The sequence below is a fragment of the Staurois parvus genome, unplaced genomic scaffold, assembly GCF_062004578.1.
Source record: "Staurois parvus isolate SC_StPar_1 unplaced genomic scaffold, SC_StPar_1.0 ptg000300l, whole genome shotgun sequence".
Classification (NCBI taxonomy): domain Eukaryota; kingdom Metazoa; phylum Chordata; class Amphibia; order Anura; family Ranidae; genus Staurois; species Staurois parvus.
The window spans coordinates 628,101-645,827 of NW_028318096.1; the positions used below are offsets into that span (position 1 = coordinate 628,101).

General features: G+C 39.4%; 1 protein-coding gene across 1 annotated transcript in view; it reads right to left on the bottom strand.

The window, feature by feature from the left end:
* Positions 1-800: 800 nt before the first annotated feature.
* The window catches only part of DDR2 (discoidin domain receptor tyrosine kinase 2), a 171,389-nt gene continuing 154,462 nt past the window's right edge, over positions 801-17,727 (bottom strand). The window contains exons 16-17 of the mRNA XM_089683073.1: positions 16,737-16,886; positions 801-13,634 (exon numbers count right to left, since the gene is read on the bottom strand). Of these exons, the coding sequence (XP_089539199.1) occupies positions 13,497-13,634; positions 16,737-16,886 (288 nt within the window). The 3' untranslated portion in view covers positions 801-13,496. The remainder of the gene's footprint in view (positions 13,635-16,736; positions 16,887-17,727) is intronic.

Sequence of the window (17,727 nt, forward strand, 5' to 3'; positions counted from 1 at the left end):
AATCATGGGGTGCCAGCGGGGAATCACTGGCTAGGACCCAGTGATCGACAGGTGAGGCCGCCAATGGCGGCTTGGGTAGGGCGCACACGACTTGCATGCGCCCCCTACCTGGAAATATAAAATCACGTGTATATATATATATATACATGATGTTGCACACCCCTGCCACCCTGTAGCAGTATTTCTGCTATAGGGTGGCGGGAAAGTGGGTAAATCCAAAAACAAACTTTATTGTAGGTTACCAATCCTTAACTGTGGTCTTTGCATTTGTTTTCTCTTTTTAGGCTTTTTTCCTTTACTTTCACCTGGTGACCTGGCCAGTAACACACCTGTCTTTGAGTGTCTCCATTCCACTATGCTGCTGTCTAAATGTGTCTCTTTTGATCCTCTATCCAATCTGGGGGAGAGGGTAGTGTTAGATCTGCTGCAGTGATCTGCGATAAAATGCAGACATGCATTTCCCTGTACACCAGCGCAACACACCATGCGGCTCTACAGTGCAATGAATGAAGTGTCAGTTTGTGCACTTCAAATAAAGTTTGATAAAAAAATTGTGCACCACACTGCCCCCTGCTTCTGGTTCACTGCAGCTGGAACGGACGACTGCTGGACAGTAAACCACAGCTGTCCTGTTTATTTTAATGGGTTTTAAGAATTGGTCGGGTGCAATATATTAAATTTTCAAATATTTTTGCTAGGAATATACATCATATATTGGTGTTGAGCAGCTGCTAATAAATTAGTGAAGGAATCTCCCATAATACTGTTTTGCTATTTCTAGTAACCCAGTAAACAACACACAGTTTTCACTTGGCTTTTATTAAAGTGTGTTATATATTTTCCAGTTGACTCATATTTTATTTTATTTACAATAGAGAGTAACAAAATACAAGTAGAAAAGAATGACAAAAGGGTTCTATACATGGATAGATATCATTACATGATATGGTGGATTGCACAATAATTAGTCCGTGTATGATGCAAGAACAAGCATTTTGGAAGAACAGTGCTGCCATAGCAACTGGAAAGGTATTTTTTAACCAATCTTCTGTTCTTCTGTAAGGCGATAAATAGTAATAATCCAGTGCACACCACAACTGCCTTAAGCACAAGGGAGAATTCCCAATATGCATGCACAGTAAATATGCATGTTGGTGAATGAAGCATTACACAATGATCTGATCATTTTGAATGAATAGATTTCAATGTGTGTGGTTAGCTTGATAGTACTATACACAGAAATGATAATAATGGCTGAATTAAATCACTTATTCTCCTTCTGCTAAACTTTCAGACATAATTTTAATTTCCAATGTATTTAGAAGATTTTACCTGGTTTACAAACATAAGGCAGATGTGGAACCTCTTTCTAAGAATACCAATGGGTCAATTGCCCCCTCTACTACAGCAATATTGTAATGCAATATGCAAACAAAAACCTAATATGCTGTACATCTCTGCAATGCATCCACATTTATCCACGTATTAGCCCTTTAAAGACCCTGCATATACAGAAAAATACCTGGTTATGTACCAGATGTGCACTCAGATAATTATTTCCTGTTGTGAACTGAAATGACAAAACATTTTCTAGACTAAAATTTAGGAATGGTGTCAGCGTTGCCTAACAATATATGAATACCTCTTGCGCTTATATGGAAGCCCTAAATAAAGCTGCTTTCACCCAACCTGACCCAATAGGTATGACATAAAAAAAAAATATATATAAAATGGTGAAGCGCTCTAAAGTGAACTACATAACACACACAAAAATTATTGTGTGTCAGCGTTGCCTAGTTGTCTTTTATTAAACTATTGAATTCCTCCCACTCTCCTCATCTCTACAGTATAAATAGTAACTGTAATGTAGTCCTAGATAAGGACTGGGAGGGCTCTTTGTTGTGTACAGGACAAAACTGAATTTTTGCCATGATCAGTGCGTATAACAAAATCTGCTAAACACACAGCTGAACAATGCATACAGGATATGCAGTGCTACAGTAACATTGCAGGGGGCAAGAGGCACTTAGGCATTGTTTGCAATCCGTTCTTTTTGTCTACCTGATACCAATTAAGTGTTTATTTTCTTAGCATACAGTTACCCTTAAAGATTTCACTATACACATCTTTAACTACTTAAGCATCTTAAAATAATATACACTATGGCAATTCTAACTTTTACATTTTATTTAAATGTTGCAGTGTTGTCTAACTATATATTTGAAATACAAATGGAAAAAGTATACAATTTGCACACAAATATATGCCACTAGCAGCATATTATCACTAGGTTCTCATCAGGAATACAGAATAGAAGCTTCTGCTCCCTTGTGACTTCAGACTTGGTGTCCATGTTTCATGTTTGCAAAATATCCTACAGGGCATACAGTTCATCTATCAATTGGGCAGCATGGACTGTATTTTATTTTATAGCAGCCAATTACACAGAAGAAACCATAAACAAGTCCAAACAAAAACAGCATCCAAACTTTATCTGATCCTTAAAGTAGAATTCCAGGCTAAACCTTGCTAGTCTTAAAAATGTTATTTCTCTCTTCCTAACACCTATTATGACTAACTTGTGTACGAAAGATCTGTATATTTACCTATTTTCAGGCCTCTCTGGTCCTGTCACTTTATCCGCTCCCTTATACCAATCAGCAGTAGCTGAGTGGGAGAGGAGGGAGTGCCAACAGATGGACCATATCAGCTTATGGGTGAGGTCAGGCTCCCAGGCATTATCAGCCATTGCCAAGTGTTCTTTCCTCTCCCCTGCAGCTGGTGCTGGCTGACACAGGGAAGATCATATGATTGGACCAGAGCGGCATGCAAGTAAGTATCTTTCTTACATAGGTTAGTCAGAATAGGTGTTGGAGGGGGGAGCATTTTTAAGAGTAGTTAGATATTGCCTGGAATTTTACTTTAAAGAGGTTGTAAAGTCTCAAGTTTTTTTAACCTTCCTGCATTCTCTGGACGAAGGTAAAAAACCTTCTGTGTGTAGCAGCCCTCCCAGCCTCCCCAAATTCTTACGTGAGCCCCCTCTTGAACCAGCGATGTCCACGAGAGCCTCGGTTTTCCGGGGACTCTTACTCCTGATTGGCTGAAGCAGCAGCAGGAGTCATTGTCAATCGCAGCCAGTAAACCAGTCAGGAGAGGGAGGGGGTGGGGCTGAGCCTCGGCTCCGTGTGTGCATGGACACACAGAGCCACGGCTCGGGAACATACCTACTTGGGTGCCCCATAGCAAGCTGCTTGCTATGAGGCACCCGACAGGAGGGAGGGGCCAGGAGCGCCAGTGGGAGATGCGAGAAGAGGAGGATCCAGGCTGCTCTGCAAAACCACTGCACAGAGCAGGTAAGTATAACATGTTTTTTATTTGTAAGAAAAAAAAAACAAGACTTTAGTATCACTTTAAGCACATCAGTTCAAAAAAAACATCATCACTAGACTTGTTCTGGCCAATCCTGACCTTAAAGAAAAGTGAACCTGCGATAACACTCAAACTAGTATATGAACATACATGTTTTCCCTCAGACATACAAGAAAAAGCCAGCTGGGAAAAAAAGGAACGAAGTTGCAATAAAAATAATCTCTTCCTTACAATACAGACATGTATTTCCTCCACATACAGTGCTCAGCATAAATATACCCCTTTTGAAAAGTAAGTTTTTAATCAATATCTCAATGAACACAAGAGCAATTTGCTAAAGTTTGACAAACCTGAGTTTTATAAAACATTTGTTTAGCTCATTACATGAAAGTAAGGTTAATATTATAACTTATATTACAAAATCTTCAGTTTTACTTAAGTTAGTTGATGCAAAAATCAATACACCCCACCACAAAACTATACTACATCTAGTAATTTGTATGACCTCCATGATTTGTAAGGACAGCACCAAGTCTTCTAGGCATGGAATGAACAAGTTGAAGACATATTGCAACATCTATCTTTTTTCATTCTTAAATAATTACCTCTTTTAGAGCCTGGATGCTGGCTGGAGAGTGATGCTCAACTTGTCTCTTCAGAATTCCCCATAGGTTTTTGATTGGGTTCAGATCAGGAGACATACTTGGCCACTGATACACTTTCACCCTGTTCTTCAGAAATGCAACAGTGGCCTTAGATGCGTGATTTGAATCATTGTCATGTTGTAAAAGTGCATGTCGAACAAAGGGCACTGAGTGATGGTAGCATCTTCTCTTTCAATATAGAGCAGTACATCTGTGAATTCTTTATACCATCAATGAAATGCAGCTCCCTGACACCAGCAGCAGTCATGCAGCCCTACAGAAGGACACTGCCACCACCATGTTTCACTGTAGGCACCATGCATTTTTCTTTGTACTCTTCACCTTTGCGACGCCATACAGTTTTGAAGCCATCAGTTCCAAAAACATTTATCTTGGTCTCATCACTCCAGAGTCCCAGTAGTCTTCTTCTTTTCAGCATGGGCCCTGGAGAATTCTAGGCGGACTTTTTTTTGCATGGGCTTTAGGAGAGGCTTCCTTCGTGGATGATACCCATGCATGCCATTCCTTTGCAGTATTGTGTCATGGGAAACAATCATCCCAATTTGGCTTTCTACTTCTTTAGCTAACTGCAGTGAACTTGCATGATAATTTTCTTCAACCCTTCTCATCAGAAGACGCTCCTGTGGTGTTACCTTCTGCGTTAACTTCTGTAGATGGCCTGGACGTTTTTGTGAGATGGTTGCAGTTCCATCTTTGTTAACTTTTTGTTTCACTTTTGCTACAGTATTCTGACTGATAAGTAAAGCTTTGCTGATCTTCTTATAGCCTTCACCTTTCTTGTGCAAAGAAATTATTTTCTTTCTCAGGCCTTGTGCTATTTCTCTTCCATGTGGTTCCATTGCTGACAGCATGAAATGGGAAGGGGTTTTCTTTGTTAAGTAATGCTCTTTTATAATCAACTGTCTGCTTGACACCTGTTTAATAAATAATTAGACTCACGTGTAGTTAAATTCTTGTTAATTAAGATTTTGTTTTTTAAAATTTAGTTTTGCTCCTAAGACTTTTATTGGGGGGGATTTACTTTTGCAACATGGTCTTGAATGAATTTGTTAGGAAAAATACTTATTTTGTGTGTGCAAATTAACAAATCTTGTTTGCGATCAATGGCCCGCAATTGTGGGAGTATTTTGTAGTATAGTGTCCCATAGAAAATGTTGATTCTGAAAGGAAAGTAAAGGTTTTCTGACAATTCTGATGGGGTGTATTCATTTATGCTGAGCACTGTATGAAAGAACCTTGAACACTAAGCTAGATAGTGGAAACTTTCTCTTTACTTTCCTAAGGTATTGGCCCAAGTGTGGCCATTTTTTGCTATATGGCCCTGCATTACTTTAACTGACAATTGCACGGTGATGCAACACTCTAAGTAAATGAAATTTATATAATTTTTCCCCATAAATAGAGTTTTCTTTTGATGTTATTTGATCATCACTGGGTTTTTTATTTTTTGCGCTATAATTGAAAATGTTAAAAAAACAAAACAAAAAAACAATAATTTTAACTTTCTACTATAAAACATATCCAATAAAAAAATAAAAAAAATTTAATTTCTTTATAAATGTAGGCCAAAATTTAGTCTGCTACATATTTTTGGTGAAAAAATCCCAATAAGCTTATATTGATTGATTTGCACAAAAGCTATAGCACCTACAAGCTATGGTATATATACTGGAATTTTTTTCATACTAGTATTGGCAGCGATCAGTGACTTATAGAAAATCTAGCAGAACGCTGCTGACAGGGCACAGCTCTGCCTTGTTCCTCAATTATCAACAGGTGCCGGCACTCATCCATTGGTCGGCACCTGTTGATCAGCTTCTGCTTTGTCCAATCACAGCAGAAGCGACACTTCAGTGGTGCACACGTGCCCTGCTACAGTGGAAGTGCAAAATCATGTTTATATACATGATTTTGCACAGAATGTCTGCCCTATAGCAGTAAATATGTTATAGGGTGGACAAAAAGTGGTTAATGTCCTTTTTATCTGATATGATGCAATAAAAGCTTAAAGATTGGATGCTGTCATTTTTTGACTTGTAATACTTGCTTTTGGAAAGAAGTTGCTGCCGTGCACCACCTGTTGTGGTTCAGTCCTGATATTGCACTAAGCAGGTGAGCTGCCATTGTCTTCCTATGTCAAGAAGCCATAAACATCAATGACCTAACAATAATGGTGCTGATGGGATCCGAAAAGCAAAAGTACCAAAAGGGAACAGACATTGATACAGAAATCCATAACTTTTCTTCTATGACTATGAATGAATGTACAACTAAACATCCTTTTATGACACTCTAAACATAAGATATCTAGTTACTATTTGATGCAGCCTCCTAAAGTAAACACAAAAACTTCCTTTATCTTCCTTAAGTCAAATCATCCATCATTCTTGTGTCAGAAACTCCCCCTCCCAGACACTGCAGCTCACAATGAGATGGTTTAAGTAACAAAGGCAGTACTGTCAATCTAGAAAGCAATTGGCAGGACTAGGTGTGGCCATGTCCTTATCCACAAGATTTGGGCTTGAGAAACCAGCAATGACAATTCTGATAGCCACCCCCTATGCAACATTTTTTTCATCTCACTGTAGTGCAAGAGGCACAGCCTGCATGAGAATGGCAACTCTGCTCTGGATTCAGGATCAGTGCAGCATGGTTGCCACCCCATTAAACGAAGCTGCATTAGGAAAACTTCACTGGTGGGATCAACAGGAAACAGGAAGATGCACTCAGAATTAGATTCTGCAGCATATTTTGTTTTAATTACAGACCAAGTTCTATTTGAAATGCATTACTGGCTTTGCAGGAATAATTAATTTCAAGCTTCAGATTACAGCAACATCACAAAATCCATCTCACACTTAGATATAAAATGTGGAAGAACATCCTATCATCAAATCATATGGAAGTTTCTCAGTAACACAACTCCACACAATCTGTATATCTCAAATATTACAACTGCTGAAACAACTTGTGCAATAGGAAAATGTATGCATTCCTTTTTTAGTTAGTGTATATGATTGTGTGTGCTTCTCAGATTTATGTTGCAGGTATCTATTACGTTAACACTTGATTTTATGAGTTGTATTTGTGACTCAGTTGGTACAGGCTTGAAATAATTTTTATTACATACCTACCTAAATGTTAGAACATGTACAGTCACAGGAGGGCCGTGGATAAGGGGATACCGCCAGTCCTCCTGTACAAGGCCCATGCCAGCAGGGGGGACCGAGGCAGCTGGGTGAATCGGATGTGGGCAGAGAGGGTGATTGGCACAGCGAGGGGGGGCAATTCCTGGTACTGATTTTCTATATGGCTCTCTCTGCAGCAGCTGAAAGCTGGCTTCTTCTCCTCTCCCTCCTGCTGGCTTTCAGCTGCTGCAGAGGGAGCCATACAGGTAAACAGTTCCAGTAATTCCCCCCCCATCATACATTTCCCCCTGCCCAGACCCCCTGTGTGCCCCAAGCCCACAATATTTCCGGCTTCCCTCCTCTCCTTCCCACCAGCAGCTGCAAGCACACAATAGGATCCTGCAGGATAGAAAGTAGGGGAATATTTTACATTTACCAGCCCCTTCCTTTCCTAAATGAACACAATGAGTGACCGTAAAGATCACTCACTGTGTTCATTCATAAATGAACCATAGTAAACTGTGTTTTTTTGTGGGGATGGGGGGGTTGTCAGGTTGGCTGTATAGGGCCTCGTGGTTTGGGGGAGCCCTGTCAGGTTGGCTGTATGGGCCCTGTGGTTTCTAACAGCAGCCCTGATTCACAGTGTAAAAATGAAAATGTGAAAAAATGTTTTTAAATTTTCCTCCTTGCAGTTTCTAGTGGAGCTTCATGCAAGAGGGGAAAGTTTTCTCTTAATTTAGTGAAAATACATTCTGTATGCCTGCAGCAAAAACAGATGGGTGGTAAGGATGAGGTTTAAGTTCCACTCTTGAGTTCCAAACAAACCCATGCCATCCAGATTTGGGTTGAATCCAGAATTATTGGCCAGTATGTTTGCAAGCATGTACGAGGAATTAGGAACACAGGTATTAGGAACACTCCACATTGTACTGCTTAGCCTTTCCACCTGGTCAGCTGAATCAAAGGTGCCAATAATCTATAGCAATAGAAAACTCAGCACCCTCACTTTATAGTGGACTCAGAGCACCTATATTGTCAGTACAGGTTTGAGTGTGGAGAGCTAACGGTTCTGTGTAGGGAGAGATACTGTACTATACTGTGAATTGCAGTATCTATATATGCTATATCATTATTATTATTATTCAGGACCTATTGTGCATCAACAGTTTGTGCAACTCTTTACAATATAAAGACATACAGTACATTTACGATACAAAACAAGACAAGAGGGTTAGGAGGGCCCTGCTCATGAGAGCTTTCAATCTTTGGTACCCTGTTCTGTACCATCACATACATTTTTAAGACATGTCACAAGCCTGCAATTTAAAGGATTTTTGTGTATGTTCAATGTGATCCGCAAAGCTGCATGAAAAGACTCTCTCCCAACTGTATGGTATTTTTGCCTCATGGCAGTGCCAGGCTTCCCATTCTTTTATAACTTTCTTATTAGCTCTAAAAATGGCCAGAATTCAATAACAAGTTATACCCCCAAACTTTGCAAAACAGCTAAGAAATCAAACCAGGGCTTGTTCGATCATCCCAAGTTGTATTGTTGCATTTCCTTACAGTGATATATATCTATGTTCCATAGGATAAGATGCAAAAGTATTACTGAAACAATAGGGTTGACTAAAGGGTAACAGGCTGTTCACTTTGCAAAGCAAATTTTCCCTTAAAGTGATTCTAAACTGAAAAATGTTGTTTTACCTTAATACATTGCTTGCATTAAAGTAAACAAATGTTTTTAAAGTTCCCTGTACTCCCCCTTCCCTGCGTGATGGAGAAAGAGGGGGGAGAAGAGATCAGTACTGTACACGGCTGCATCTCTTCTCCCCTTGCTTCCACTTCACACCGGGACTTGAACAGCAGCAGGAGCCATTGGCTCTTGCTGTTGTAAGTCAAGTGCAGTGAAGAGTAAGTAAAGGGGTAGAGCAAAGTCTATGTGTGTCAATGGAGCGCAGTTCCATAAACACACAGGTCGTGCGTGAGCATGCAGCATTTGTAGCGAAGAAGAGGAGGAGCCCGGATCGCTGGTGGGGGACCCGAGAAGAAGAGGATCGGGGCCACTTTGTGCAATACCACTGCACAGAACAAGTGAGTATAACATGTGTGTTATTTTAATTTAAAAAAATCTGCCTTTAGTAACACGTTAAGCCTAGTGCACACAGGCCATGTGTACAGCAGCCTCTCCGACAGAAGCGTTTGGGCGGGTCCTGTTGAAGGGCATGGCCAAAAAAGGTCTGCTGAATAGCTCCTGAGAGCGCTGACCAGCATGTTCCTGTGGGAATGGCCTTCCCCCGTCAGAACACAATAGCACAACAGAGGAGATTGCTGTACCAACATCGGATAGTTATTAAAGCGGCTCCTCATGAGCTGTCATTTTTTTTTTTCGTTCAGCCCGCTGGGCTGAAGGAAAAATATGTTTTTTTTCATTTTTTTGCATGTGATTCTTGGTATTCTTTGCATAGTGAATTTTCACCACATTCACTGAGCTAAGGTGAACAGTAAAGTGAACAGACTATTTGCCTTAAAGTGGTTGTAAAGGCTCAAGGTTTTTTACCTTTATGCATTCTATGCATGAAGGAAAAAAATCCTCTCTGTGCAGCATGCCCCCCAATACTCACCTAAGCCCCCTCTCAATCCAGCAGTATGCACTGGAGGCTCAGCTATCCTGGGACTCCCTCTCTTCATTGGCTAAGACAGCCAGTGAGCCAATGAGAAGAGAGAGGGGGTGGGGGAGAGCTGTGACTCTGTGTGTGAATGGACACATGAAGCAGCGGCTGGGGAGTGTGCATGCTCGAGTGCCCCCATAGCAAGCTGCTTGCTGTGGGGGCACCCGACAGGAGGGAGGGGCTAGAAGCACAGGAGGGGAACCCAAGAAGAGGAAGATCCGGGCTGCTCTGTGCAAAACCACTGCACACGGTAGGTATGTATAGGCATGTTTGTTATTTATATATATATGTGTATATAATATATATATATATATATAACATTTTTAAGCCTTTAAAAATTGCTTTAAGTAAATCAGCTGCAATGTGTTTAATTTACAAAGGATTTTTGTTTAAACTTATTGCTCAGTGATATGTCATTGGAGGAAAGGAACATTTCCTCAACATAATGCCTGGTCTTTCTACCTGTTTAATTTCAGTATGAAAATAGCCTACCTATATTTGTACATTTTATAAAATTTTACTTATTGGGTTCAAATCAGAATGTGTGGACAGTCATAGGAAAAATATTACCATTTGAGATTCTATACTTGTCCTAAATAAGGAGATGGCTGAGTCATGGGTGTTGTTAAGGCAGCAAATAAGCAGATGACTACATTTTAAGGGGGGAAGTTCAGTAGAAATTTTAAATAATTGTTGGGACTCAAAGATTAAACATATGCTTTGGATAGGTAGAGCATGTTATCATTGATATACAATTGTACTGAAGACTAGGTAAGAAATGTTTGATATACTGTAAGAGTAGTAGCACCATTTAGGCTCCCCTTTAAAGCCCAATATTAACAGCACAACAGTGTGATTATATACAGTAATATTAATTAAAAGCATCAAAACATTAACAATAATTAAATGTTTTCATCCGATATAAAATCCCATAGACATATTAGCAGAGGTAAAAGCAGTAATGGGATATTGAAAATTTTGGCAATATGTACAGCAAAATAAACAATGCACAGAGCTAAAACAGCCAGTACAAATGCCAGTACCATATAGAAAATAAAATAAAATATTCACACCTGTTGATGAACAGAAAGAAAGAATGAAATTAATTCAGGTTTCATTATTTTATATGATTTGAACATTAGCAAGAGAACTTGCATTGTGGTAATTATGGTTTTATTTCCAGTCAAGAAAAGTGAAAAACATCAACATAATGTATGCTAATTAAACACGTGTGCTCCCTGACCAGGTTGAGCTTATGTGGGTTAGCCATGTTCCTTTTTAGGAGCTAAATGCATTTAGATGCTTCCCACCATTGTATATTAATATTGATCATTTTTTATGGCTTGCATAATGAATTGTATTGTGTGTGATTAACAAATATAGTACCTGGACCTGGATATTGCACAACTGAAAACTGACAGGAAAAAATATATTTCTTTTTTACTTAACTCTTAAAGCTAAAATATATACACATGAGATAGAAAAAAAAATTTTTGTTACGAATACTGAAAAAAAATTAAATAAACACCACAACAGAAAACAGGTTTTTGTTTTTGCTAATACAGCAAAAGTAACTATAAATAAATATATATTTTTTTAACTGAAAAGTTGTGAAAGGGAGTCTGAGTATGACTGGGGTCTGAGGAATTATACGTTTTATCACTGCAATCTGAAATTAGGTTTTCATTTATTTAGGAAGAAGTTGTTTCTGCTACCCATAAGAAACACTGCACTAATTTGTCTTGTAAAAATGTGAAGTTTAATAGACAAAAGTGTGTTGGAAATTGTGTCTGATTAACTGAGAATTTTGAATGTTGCAAGAATACGTTCTTGTTATTTTAGGATAATATATGGCTTGGAATGGAACACTGATTATGAATTATGATGTGATTTCTGGCAAGTACACAGTTGAATCGGATTGAAGAGTGAAGTAACAGAATCATATTAATGAGTTAATTCCCTGGATTTTTTTGCAGTTTTCTTCTGTCGCCCTGTTTTCTGTTAGCACGTATGCTTTGCAGCAGAAACTGATTGGCTACAAGTACTGGCCTTCCCCCTCACAGTCTGAGTGCTGCTTTGCAAGGGATTTCAGGTAGCTGATATCAAGGCAAATTTTGGTATTTACAGTCATTCCTTTTAAAAGTAAATTTAGATTGTTTAAAGAGAATTTAACAGAATTACTTGGTATCTTTTTACATTTCTGTAGTTTGGCTTTAAAAGCAAATACAATCCACAAATTGGGTGTTGAGAATTAGACAATTATATACAGTATAGTTTAAATGTACTACTAAAAAGAAAAGTGCTGGGGATGTCAATATGAAACTGCAAGAATAATAATCACATCTTTGCCACTGTGGCCTATGTGTGGCCTCTGTGTGTACTAGAAAAGTTTGGGACATACAGTAGTAATAAAGCAGTGAACCTGACTTTCACCAATCACTGGTAGTGAATTAATCACTATAATTTAAAATACATGTACCTGGGATTCAAACATGTTTGATCTGAGCTCAGAAAAGGTAAAAACATCTTCTGTATTCAGCCCCCCCCCCCCCCAACCTCCCCTTATAGTTACATGAGTCTGATCTCAATCCAGCACTGTGTCATAGAGCAGTGGCTCTCTCTCCCTCCTCACTGGACATAAATGCAGCAGTAGGAGAAATTGTCTCTTGCTGCTGTCAGTCACCTATGAGGAGGGTGCAGGGGGCAGGGTCAAGCCGCAGTGTGTGTGACAATGAACACACAGAGCCTGGCTTTGGATTGAGTCACACAAGTGCCCCATAGCAAACAGCTTTCTATGAGGGGGGCTTGAAAGGGGGGAGAAGCCATAAGAGCTCAGAAGAGAAGGATGGGGGCTGCTCTGTGCAAAACATTTGCATGGAGTAGATAAGTCATGTTTGTTACTAAACAAAATTCCTTTACAATCACTTTAAGCCAACAGCAGCAAAACAAATGTTTAAACTGGCAGTCCCTTTTCAAGAAAAAAAGATCTCTGGTGATCATAGTTACTTAGGCACACAGAGGACAAGCACAAAACAGACATTGAATATTCTGTGTGTGTGACAGTGACCTTGTTATCACCTTAATCCATAAAGAAAAGAGAAATAATAAAAAAATAATTACAGTGTGGTTTGCCATACAGAAAATGGATTGTATTTAGTAAAGTGAGAAATGTAAAATGAAGGGACAGCTGTTGTTAGTAGAACATTGCAACACAAAGCTGAGGATGATGATAATGATGAAGGATAGGAATGAGAAGCATTGAAGCTAGTGGTGGAGACTCTGATAAACATGGACTCTTGCAGTACTTTTGAATAAGGTCTATGTATTATGACATAACCTCTCCTTTTGGCTGTTGGACAGGACAGGAATGGACAACAGAGTCTGGAAAAGCTACAAAGCAGTATACAGGAGTGAAAATTCTGGTTTGCAGCTAATTCTGGGTCAAACTCTGAACCAGGTGAATCAGTTTACTTTTTTATACAGCATGTTTAAATATGTTATTTTACATATCTCAGCACATCATGTTTATTTTGAGAGGAAGTGTAGAATTATATTCCCTAGAGTCCATCATTATTCTCAGCCAATGTAATGACTCCCTCAAATGTCTTTTTTACACAAATTTCATTGCAAATTACTTGTTGAGTAATATTGATCCTCAGTGATTAATCCTCTACATCAGACTGCTGCAAAAGTTGATAGATTTCTTGAAAGCTTGGGCGATCTTTAGTTTCTCTTCTCCAGCAGCTTAGCATGAGTTTGTAAATTGGATCTGGGCAAATGACTGGCTGAGGAAGGTATACCTAACAAGATATAAAATCAGGGATGTATTATAATTATCATTAATATTACAATTATTTTAGTACACAAAAAGGATGAGAGATACATGGAAAGGAAGACATCTGAAGGAGTCAGAGAGGAGAATAACAGAAATACCACAGTAAAAATCCAAATTATTCAGTTCAAGTGCACAAAGGCATGTCTTTAAAGACATGTCTTTTAAAGACATGATTGAAAGGATCTAGATAACCTCCATTTTGTTGATGTATGCCATTTTAAGTATTAAGTTAGGTTTTTGCAGATATATTAGACGTTTAATAAAACTGTTTCAGTTGCTCAAGGATGTATAAACAAAAGATAACATGACCCTGAAACTTTCTTTGTCCGGCTAATTCTCAGAAAGCTAGCAAAAACAGTTTATACCAAGAAATGTATATGTCATGTTTCATGTAGTTAGCTCATGATGGAAACTTACAAGTTACAGTTTTGAAACTCACTCCCCACCCCCCCTTATTTTTTCTGTTTCCTATATAATCTTAGTAATGTCTAATAAACTTTGAACATCTCTGAACATAAGCTGCCGTTATTTCCGTGTTCAAGGGGTGTTCCCAGAATTCTGCTGATAAACCAGGAATCTCTCCACAGCCCGGGGGTCTCTGAGGGGATAAAGAAAATCAATCCTTTCAGCTGGGGGCTCGTCTGGGATGACCACCCACTGCAGTACTTGGTAAGTAAACCTTTTGTCTTTTTATGGCTAAAAGCTCTTTCGTGCCCTGTGTTGAGGGAAGGTCTTGAATCATTCTGTATTGTCTATATAGACCTGTGATAACCTGTAGCTGCTTTTGGTAAGCAGACTTAACTCTTTGGTAGAGTTACAAAATAGTGCACTATAAAAAAAGAGTGTTTTTGGTAAAACACAGATTGTTCTTTGGTAGAACATAAAAGAAATTGTTCTTTGGTAGAACACACTGTCCTTTGGTAGAACAGTGAAGAGATAACTTTTGGGAAGTTATCAAAAGGTTAATGAGTCTATGGAGCAGATTCTGGTTTATCTGTCTTTTGCTTTTTCTTTCTGTCGTGTAGAAGTATAAGATAATTTGTTGTGTGGAACAAAATAAGATTATAAAGTAAGATAATCTTATCCACTGAAGATGGGTGAACATGGAAGCCTCTACAGCAGTGACAGCGCGCCACTGGAGGGCTTCGTTTTAAGGTAAGCTTTACATAATGTGCTAGTATGTGATGCATGCTAGCACATCATGACATTACCTTGCAGGGGACTTTTCTTTTCCCTTTACTGCGGTTTACTACCGCTTTAAGGGGATTTCTTTGGGACCCCCGGGTCACCAGAATTAGTGTCCCCACTACAACATTTCCCTTCTATTACTTGTCTTAGGACAACCCAAAACTTGGTACTTTCTTTTACTTTCACTTTTAATGATAATGGTAAACAGGGCAAATAGAGGGAATGAATCTAATTAATGGGGCACAGACAACAATAAAAACTGACAGGTGTTCTAATTCATCTCCACAAAACAAATTTGGGTTTTAGTTATACTTTCAGTACAACCAGCCTGCCCATAGTTGAATCGAAATTTGTCCCATTCCTGCTGGACCAGCCGCATTTTGATCTGTCCTGGCTGGCTTAAACTGTTTATAAAGGCTCAAGGTTGAATTGAGCCTTTACAAACATCAAGGTAAAAATGCATGAAGAGAAAAACAGGTGGCGCACACACCTAGTGCATTATCCAAGGTTTATTGTAGGAATTAAATCATAAAAACATACTCACAGACGAAGCATGTATCTAAAAAGCATAGAAAAATGACAATGGCCACAACGGCAGGCAAGGTGTTCTCACTGTCAGATGTCGAGGCATCAGATGTCGAGGCATCAACAGCAGGGCTCTCACTTTACTTTCCATTCATCATGCATCAGCATCAGAGGTTGGTCATCAGCTCTGAGGAAAGGGATTCGTCCCCGAAACGCGTCAGCCATTTGACCGCACTGACAGTGAGAACACCTTGCCTGCCGTTGTGGCCATTGTCATTTTTCTATGCTTTTTAGATACATGCTTCGTCTGTGAGTATGTTTTTATGATTTAATTCCTACAATAAACCTTGGATAATGCACTAGGTGTGTGCGCCACCTGTTTTTCTCTCTATCCAGTGGCTGATTTCCCCGTCTGAGGAGGGCTGCACCCCTGGAACATTTCCTTTTGGTTGTCGCTGTCTTGGTACCCTTGGCTTCCCTTTTGGCTGTGCATATCTTGAGGCGCTGGAGAGTACATACGCTAAAAATGCATGAAGGTAAAAAACCTTCTGTGTGCAGCAGTGCCTCCAGCCCTCTCAATACTTACCTGAGCCCCATCGAGATCCAGCAATGTGCACGACAGCCTTGGCTGTACCAGGTCTCTGCCTTGCTGAGACAGCAAGCGGTAGCCATTGGCTCCTGCTGCTGTCGATCACAGCCAGCCAATGAGGAGAGAGAGGAGGTGCGGCCAAGCCACGGCTCCGTGTGTGAATGGATGAATGGACATACAGAGCTGTTTGCTATGAGGGCACCCGACAGAATGAAGAAGCCAGGAGAGCCTGCGGGGGACCCGAGAAGAGGAGGATGGGGGCTGCTCTGTGCAAAACCACTACACAGAGCAGGTAAGTATAACATGGTTGTTATTTTACAAAAAAAGGACGTTTAGTATCACTTTAAGTCTCCTAATACTAGCAGCCAGCTAGATATACTGTATACTGCAGATAAACTAATGCATTGTGGTAATGCACACCAAAATGCATGTTTTACAATGCGGCACTGCAACATACGTAACCTATATGTGCTGTGCCATTTATATTGGCACCTCAATGCATGTAGCTGCCAGCATAATCTCAGTACAATCCTTCAATGTAAAGAGCATTGGTTATGTTGCACCATGTTGCTAAAATGCTGCAGGTACGTATTTCTCAACAATCAAAAGAACATTGCATTATTAAATGTGCACAACAAATATTGTGAATGGTCCCTAAAGTTTTTTAGTGCAAGGCTTATAAGCTTATATAGAGCTAGCTTCAAAAAATAGATGATGCATCCACTTAAATATTGAGCTATTTGATTTACATTTTTTCTCTGTTACCTGTTTTCCTTGGTCTCGGAAAAATTCTCCTGTGTTTTCAATCACTTGCTCATCAGACATTTCACTGTAGGGTTGCTCCCGACAAAAAGTCAGCATTTCCCATAAAGTAACTGCAAATGCCCACACGTCGCTTGCTGTTGTAAATTTGCCCTGTGGTTAAAGTTGCAAAGATTAATTTTAATGTTTTTATTACAGCATTTTTATAAATCATATACATATAGTATTTTTAAAACATGAGCCACAATAGTTTTTATTTTGAAAAGTTAAATTATTATCCTAATAATTTGTATTCAATATTTAAAAAAAAAAGTCAAAAGCAAATATTGATTATTGCCTATAACTATTGCCTTTTAAATTCCATTCCAGGGTTCCAAATTCCAGGGTTCCATTCTGATTACAGATTTATCTGCAGTAAGGCTAGGTTCACATCTGTGCGGGTTGTGCCACTGCGGATCCGAACGAAAATCCATGCAGCTGCGTTTTTGGAAGAAGGTCAGGGACTTCTTCCCTGCCTGTCACGGGAGTCCATTCAAATGAATGGGCTATCATGCCTGCGCAAAACGCGGCCCGCACGGCCGTATATATGTGAACCGGGGCTAAGTGTGCGTGCTTGTTTGCTTGTTGTTTCTCTGGGTGCTAATATTTTCTTAACCAGTACAAATGTATGTAAAGGTTACTGTATAGTGCCTTTATTGGCCTTACACCCCGGTCAAATCAAGCCCAACTTTGAAATCGTGCGACTTACAGTGAAGGGACATGGCGATTTCAGATGTGATTTGGAAGACATTTAACACAAATGTCTATGAAAATCACACGATAAGTAGTGCATGTACTACTTCAGAAATCGGTGAGGCTCCGCTGTAATTGCGAACAATAGGGTGTGACTTGGCATACGATTTGCAAGTCGCATGGCATGCAAATCGCATGCCAAGTCGCACCCAGTGCAACTGGGGTGTTAGAGAATGTATTTGCATGACTGTACCAAAACATT